The sequence below is a fragment of the Agelaius phoeniceus genome, chromosome 1 (assembly GCF_051311805.1).
Source record: "Agelaius phoeniceus isolate bAgePho1 chromosome 1, bAgePho1.hap1, whole genome shotgun sequence".
Classification (NCBI taxonomy): Eukaryota; Metazoa; Chordata; class Aves; order Passeriformes; family Icteridae; genus Agelaius; species Agelaius phoeniceus.
This window is the reverse complement of record NC_135265.1, coordinates 108379720-108387704: the sequence shown is the minus strand read 5'-3', so window position 1 is coordinate 108387704 and position 7985 is coordinate 108379720. Positions and strand designations below refer to the sequence as shown.

The window sequence follows — 7985 nt, the reverse complement described above, 5'->3', positions numbered from 1 at the left end:
TGAGGAACTCAAGCTGCCTGCGATGCAGACTGGCTTCTCAAGGAGACCTCAATGCTTGAGAAGGCTGGTGCCACGTCACATCACGGAGCACCCAGGGAAACATGGCATGGTTCAGCCAGGCCTCCCACCCTCCCTCTGGCCGAGAGCCGCCGGCGCGCCGAGGGGAAGCGCCTTCCCCAGGGCAGGGCCTTTCCCTGGGGCTGGGCCGGGCCGGGCAGGCCCGGCGGCCCTGGGGCAGCAGGGCGGTGCTGGCTCCTCTGGGCCCCGAGCCAAGGCGAGCTTTCTCAAGGCTGCCTCCGCCAGCGCAGCCTCTCCGCCCTTCCCGGGGCGCAGGAGCTGCCGGAGGGTAGCGAACGGCAGCGCCCGCCATCCATCGGCCCTGTGCCACCCACCCTGCCCCAGCCCTGTGCTGATTCGGCTGCCCCCGTGTGTCAGCTGCCGCCCACGGCGGGTGACAGCTAAACAGGAATTTTAAATCTCTTCTTGATCCCTTCTTTAAATCATCCGTGTGTTTCTAGGAGAGGGGAAAGAATCACCAAAGAGGCAGCACCCTTCCACTCTGCCAGGGCTGGGTGGCGCCTCCCGGGCTTTCTTCCTTGGGGGATGCTGCACCTGGGGTCAGCCCCGCTGCCAGACATGGCTCAGAACTGCAGAAAGTTGAGCCTGTTAAGGAGAAAAAGCCTGAAAATGCAGACGTCTAGCTCAGGAGGTGGAGGAGCCTCACCCAGGTACAGGGAGGTCTGAAACAGTCGGGTCCCTGCAAGGTGTTCGTCCCAACAAAGTTTTTATTTGAGCAGGACTACAGAGAAGAAAAAAAAAAGGGGGGGGGAGAGAGAAAGAGAGAAGGAAAGAAAGAGAGGAAAGAAAGGAATAAAGAAAGAAAGGAAGAAAAGAAAGAAACGAAAGAAAGAAAAGAAAGGGCTTCTGACTCATTCTCTTCCCAAGACTGCCCTAGCCCAGGGCATTTTCCCTGCCTTGGGAAGTGTTGCAAAATTTGAGCTTGCCCTGGAGGTATCTCTCACTAGTAACTGGATATCCTGGTTTTGTGTAAGGACATAGGCAGGACCTTCCCACAGGTTCTTCTTTACCGCATGGGAAAAAAAAAAACTCGAAACGCTGATTTCTGTTCCAGCATCCCCAGCAGACTGCTGTAAAGGGCTGATTGCACACTCGAGGGGATCTTTTTCTGGAGCCATCCTCCCCAGCTCTGGGGCATCACTCACCAACAGCTTCTAAGAAGTGTGGAATTTCAAAGGCAAAAACAAGCTTACTTTTAATATTTGCCCTCTGTACCTGATGTTTAGGTCACTTTCAGGTTTTTTTTCCCCTGTAATAAAGAAGGCTAAAGCTTTCAAATTAGAAGCAAAGACTGAGAGCTGTGTGAGATGAGGCCTCTTTGAGCTTGCACCACCCACCAGCCAGTCTGCAAAGGGCTAAGGAATGGGCTGGTGAAAGGCAGGGTGCAGAAAATTACAGACCTGGCCCTGACAAGAGGTAGCACAAGCCTGATTACCACCTCAGCTTGACACAAGGTGGATGCTCACACGGACTATTAGCCTCCAACTGTGGTTTATTCACATCAGCAGAGGAAAACTGCTTCAGCTACAAGATGTTGAGTAGCCCACGCTGTATTTACACAGCTCCTGGTCTGTCTAATGTAGCTACACTTCTTCTCCTTACTCCAGCATCTTCTTTCAGCATCCATGGGCCACTGACTCCCATGGACAGCATGTGGCCCACAACCCACAGTAGCTCAGTTCTGTGCTGGTGATAGCACTTGCTACTCCTTCAAAGAGACATAAGGTGATAACGGCGGGGTTTTCCAAATTTTAAGAGACATGAAGTTAAAAATGAAAATGGCATTGAGCAGGAAGCAACAATATAAGGATTTCTTCCTCACCAGGTCTGCTTCATTAGATACACAGCCTGCCTACATGGAGTCACCTACTTTGTTTCTAGGAAGGTCCTTTTCTGTCTTTTCTCTAAAAGAAAGCCTCTGCCAGAATGCTTGTAAATGTATCACTGAAGCTTCTGAAGAGAGGAGCAAGCTGTTTTCCATTCTCTGTATGCATTCTCCTTTTCCTACTCTTCCTTCTTGAGGCTTCCCACTGATCAGCTCTTCAAGGGAGTCTTTATTCTCTGCCCAATTTTGCACAAAGGTATCAAAGGATTTTAACACATTAAAACTTGAAACCTCTTTAAGAAAGAAGATAATTTATCTCCTTCCTCCCTCTCTCCTTGTTGCTGGAGTTTCACACCTGGGAGCTGTTATAACTCAGTCTTTACATAGAGTATTTCTTTTTAAAGTTACTCAGGCATTCTTATACACACAGAGTACATGTATATTCACACATAATTCCTTGAAAAAATACTTCCATCCTCCCTTCCAGCTTCTAAGAGCAGAAATAAGAAACACCTTAAAATAACTGTAAATAATAAACCCCGTCATGCTAAACACTTCAAAGTGGAAGAGCAAATATCTCAAGAAGCTTGGGGAACTACACATAATTATGAATTAGCTCTCAAAAACAGATACAGATGATCTGATCTGTCAGATAATGTTTTCATTTCAAATAGATTTAAAAATACTATTCCCTGTGATCTGGTAGAGACAGTAACTGCTTACTGATAACCACAGAGCAGTTATCAAACAAAACATGTGGAGCAGGAGCATGGCATGCCAAGCTGCTAAAAGAGGCACTTTATGCCTTAGCAGTACCTATGCAGAAGACCCCCACCTTTGCTCCCTCCCACCAGGGTGCAGCCCCAGGGGAGGTGGTGTTTTAGTGACACTGCAAAGGGGCAGAACTCTGGTGAAGCACATATTGGTCACCCTCTGGGGCCTCAATGTGGGTCCTGACACCCCTCAGTGTCCACCTGAATCACACAAAACAGGCTCTGTACCCTTTGCTAGTTCTGAGACACACAGCAGACAATGAGAGACATGGAAGAGCTGTGGGACTGTGGGATGGGGCTGGGGAAGAGAATGGATGACCATCTCTGATAGGGTGTCCAGTGGGAACTTCGGGTGGCTCTGCCAGGAAAACATCCCTTGGAAGATGGGAGTCACCTACTGCTATAAGAACCTTGTAGAAAACCTCTGACTGAAGTAGGAGTTAATGGTGGAAGTCTTTGCCACCATGAAACACCAGCTTCCTGCAAGAATCTTCCTGGTGCACAAAGTAGCAGCCTCTGGGCTGTGGGCTGACCTGTGCCACCATCTCCTTCCACTCCAAGATAACCATTCAAGTCCAGGATGAAAATCTTCCTTTTCCTCCCTTCAGAGCAAAAAACTTTCAAAACCAGGTTCCTCACAAGGGGAACTGTGAAGCAGGGGCTCATGAGGAGAGACTGGGTAGCAAAGCTACCAGCTAACATGCCAGAATAGCTACAGAGAGCAGGCAGTGAGTGACCATCTCATGCCTGCAAGAGAAGTAGAAAGAAGAGGCCTAGATAGGATATATCTGAAAGGAAAAGATGAAGTTTATTGCTTATTCCTTCAGTGTTACAAATGGGGTGCTTATCTAGGTTACTGAAGGCCTGCACCAAGTGAAACACTGGCATTGTGGCCTGCACACAAGCAGCCTTTGTATCCAGTGAGGGAGGGACAAGGCACCGACACGTCGTAATGAACCCAGAACCCAAAGTGTCAAAACAGACAGGTCCAGTGTGCTGTTCAGTCTTGGCACTCAGCTTTGCACCCCTCAAAGGAGTAAAGCCTTCACTACAGGTTGTAGTTATTTCCAGAGCTACAGCCATGGGACCTGGGATAACAATGGCATCCAGCTTTCACAGCATGCACAGACATCGTGTGGTACATGCACAGGGAAGAGTGTGAAGCACTTGGCCTCAGAAACCCAGCAGCCCTCATTTGAAAAGCTGCTGGGAACAAGCCTGTTTCACCAAGTCCAATCACTTGGACTGTCTGCCCCTTCAGGACATCCTCACTTGCTTTAGTCTTTCTCTCTTCACCCCAGTGATTACAAATGAAGAGGAAAGCAAAGAACAGAGCAAAGAAATGAACCTGGAGAACAGCTGACAGCACTTTTGCTCAGCACAGTGCACTCACATGGCAGGACACAGGTGCCTACAAAGAGAGGGGGCCTAGAACAACTTGATGCAAACAGTAGCCTTAAGCTACTCGTGTCAAAGTGTCCAAGAGAGTGCAATGGCTTTGAGGAATCATCCAGCAATGTCTCACAATCCCCTGCTACCTTCCTCATTAAACCTCAAACAAAGCTGCAGGGTGTGTTAGTGCACTCCAGCTAGGCTTTCCCATGGGGAGAAGGGAAAAGCTGGAGTCAAAGACAGTGCAAAGGGCTAGATTCAGTGCTAAAACTTGAAAATGGCAATAAAACGAAAAAGCAGCAGTTCGAGAAGCAGTATAGGCCCCCTTTTGTCAGCAAGTAACACACAAAATTTGGCACAGAATGCTGCTGAGATAGTAGTAAAGAGCAAGCAACAACAGCTTTCCCCCCAACTGTACACCCTTTTCTCTGAAGGTTGAGCACTTCAGTGGCAGGGATAGTTGCCCAGCCAGCTCAGTGCATCAGAAACAGCCACTAGGCTAGCAGGCCAGCTGGAAAGCAGGAGGTGCCTGGAGCAAGCTTTAGAGCCCTCCCAGCACCGGTGGCACAGACAGTTCCTCCAGGTTCCCAAGCTTGAACATGAGCACACTGAGAACTGAAAGGCAAGGGAGCATGATAGCAGGTTTTGTCCTTATGACTGGGATTTCAGTATTCCCATAAAGGGCAGAAAGAGCAGGGAAAAGCATGGAAGTGAACCCCTGGTGATCTCTCCTTTAATTCCTGATGTAGCTGAGCAAAGCCCAGGTATCTCCTAAATAAATGCCACTTTAGAGGACACTTTTCTCAGAAGCAAAGTTGAGCTCATCTGGGGGCAGGATGAACCCTTGGCAAAGAGACAAGTATTTTCAGCTTTTGCACCAAAGACAAAGACATCCCTGTCTGAAATTAGGCCTATAAACTTGCTGAAAAACCTTTTTGAAACATCTGCTACTCCTTACAGTATAAAATTTTGGATTTGAGAGGTCTTTTGGGAGTGGGGTGGGTGTGGACATGACACATGGGGGAAGAGGGAACACACAGGGAGAATTGACTGGTGAGAGACAACTTGTGCTGGCAGCAATAAAAGCTTGTGATCTGCATCATAGGCAGGCCATAAAAACACCTGAATCATCCATAATCCTTTGGATATATCTATTTATCAATTATTTTCTCCAACATATTTCACTTCAGCATTGCACTGGTTTCAAAAGAAAGAGGCAGGCCAATTTACAGATTCTCTGTGTGATTCTCCAGCCTGCATTTAATTAATTGTGAGTTGCTCTAAAAATAATTTAGGACAGTGCTTCCACAGCACATTGCTGAAGTCTGACACAGTTCATGCTTTCGCTTCCCAGAACATGTGCAAAGCTCTCACCTCTGCCCAGCTGTTACCAAAAACCCCACAACCCAGTCTCTGTGCTGAGAGGAGAAAATTAGAGACATTTCTTTTTCTCCCTGCCCACCCCTCCCCTTTCCAGCAATCCTTTTCTCTGTCATCTACCTGTTTTAAAACCCCTTCAAATAGAGATGTTCATAGTTAATATGTTACATGAGGAAACTGTGCCAGCTCCTGCGATGGGCAGACAGCTGGGACTGGCTCTCCAAGTCACACCATTAGTCATGGTGCTGACAGCTTCAGATGCTGAACTTCTCATGTCAGCAAACAAAGTTACCAATTTATTATTTTTAATAAAATAATTGCTTTAATGCAGTATTTAAAATAATTTTTAACATCTGATCAATAAGATAACAGTACACAAATATGGAAAATGCTGCACTTTACATAAAAAGTAAAGCTAAGCATTTAATAATACAAAACAATTTTGCCCGATGCCATCAATATCTTGCAAACTATAGTCAAAGTACTGCTTTTCTTATATATATATATGCTATATATACATATATAAATAATTTACAGCATTCATTTACTAGATTTGTTTACTACTGTTCCAACAAAAACCAACATAACCAATACACAACTTCGTGAATTTGGTAACCATCTACAGTGGTTCTGACAGTGCAGAACAGTTGTGTGAACAGTTGCTTCAAGTTTTGAAGCAGCATGCCAAGTAACCCTAGGAAGCTTGTTTTTTGTCAAAGAAAAGAAAATTCAGCAGGAAGCCATTCAATAGTTGGTCAGAGCATGGTGCTGATAATGTTCTGTGTTCAATTCCTGTGCAGGCCGTTCACTTTAGACTTGGACTCTATGATCCTTGGGGTAGGTTCCTTCCAACTCAGGATATTCTGTGATTCTCTGAATGCAGTCAGTGTCTTTCCCACCAGTCCTGGGAAACAGCCATGCTATACAGTGCTGTGTCATGAAAGGCAACATGTTTGGAGCCTGGGAAGAAGGGTGACCCAAAGGGCTTTCCTTCCACCACAAGGCAGTCTTTAACAGCAAGCAGACAATCTTTGAACCTGTTCTAACAGTCTTTATAATCCAGAGTCCTCCTTCTCACTGAATGGGAACAAAGCAACTGTCTAAATTTGAGAAGCTTCCCTGTTACACCACATTAAAGTATTAAAACAATATTCTAAAGCAGTGAATCCTGTGCTTTGCAAACACTGCTCCTCTCCAAGGAGAGTCTTCAGCTCCAGAGTTCCAATGAATCTCAACTTTTCTCTTTTTTGTAGTCAGAACAGGTTTTGTTAATATCTTTCCACATCTATGCTCAAATTCAATGCTATTTCTTTTATTCACAGAAAGATGAACTGTTTTTTCTGTTTACCCTCCCTTTTTAGGATTTTTTATTCCTTTTATTTTTAGTAACTCCAAATTTTCCATAACCATCCAAGTATGCCCTAACTACATTGTGTGATGTACTTCAATCACAATGACTGATTTGTCCTCCTTCCCTCAGTCACCTTCTCAGAGGAAAGGCTGAGGGCAATTGAGGCAAAGTGTGGGATACAAAGGACCCCTCATTCCTTTTACTTGCTATTTGGTCTCCACAAGTGGCAATCCAGTAGTAATTCTAAACCCTTTAAAAAAATTTAAGATGTTGAGTCACAGAAGCAATACATTAGCATGTTTACTGACTGCTGGTTCATGATTAAATACAGTTGCCATGCTATGCTGTGCCATTATATTTGCTCCCCTAAATAAGATGGGGTTGGAAGGTGGCACCACACATAGAACAGATGTTGCAGACTCTGGAGTACTGAAGCTAGTGGCATACATTAACTAGGGACATTTATCAAGCCCTCAGAGCTTGTAAGACAGTTCAATGCAAGCAGATAGGTGCTGATGTGTGCAGCTCAGTGTTTTCATTGGTTTACAGACAGATTTAAGCCAAGTATTATTAAAACCTTACAGGTGCTAAGTTAGGTATTTAATAAAAATGTTTATCTGTAAACAAAAGTTATCCTTACAACGGATCATTTTCCAGAAACTGGAATTTCAAGACAGTGCAACAATGCTTCAGTGTTATCTTTGGCAGTAGACAGCATGGTGAAATGCAAGATTCAAATCACTTCAGAAGGGCACGGTACAAGCGTAGAGAATGCTTCATCTCCCTCTCTTGTTCCATGCAGAATATCAAGTCCCTGAGACAGACACGGGTTACTCGTGGACAGAGCATCTGCTTCGTAAGGCTAAAACCTGATGATCCAGCAATTCCATTGCTTTTCAAACCCTAAGTGGGGGAGAGAGGAAGAAAAAACCCATCAGAAACATTAGAATTTCATGTAAATAGAAGTTTTAACTAAACTGGTTGGATTATAATGCCTATTTGTATAAAACTAGCCCACTGATGTTCAGCTTTCCGCGTTGAAAACCAGCAATCCAAAAATCCTTGCACATTAGATACTGAAAAAGACAAAGCAAGCGCTTGCCAGGTGATGGTTTATTTCAGTCAAAGCAACCACAAAGTTCTTTCTTCCTTTAAAATTATACTAAGATGGTAAGATAAATAACTG

The 7985-nt window shown here is 45.1% G+C and overlaps 1 protein-coding gene across 1 annotated transcript in view; it reads right to left on the bottom strand.

Annotated features, from left to right (window-relative positions):
* Positions 1–5753: 5753 nt before the first annotated feature.
* Positions 5754–7985, bottom strand: part of TAF4B (TATA-box binding protein associated factor 4b) — a 71298-nt gene continuing 69066 nt past the window's right edge. Inside the window, exon 15 of the mRNA XM_054642811.2 lies at positions 5754–7702. Within this exon, the coding sequence (XP_054498786.2) occupies positions 7538–7702 (165 nt within the window). The 3' untranslated portion in view covers positions 5754–7537. The remainder of the gene's footprint in view (positions 7703–7985) is intronic.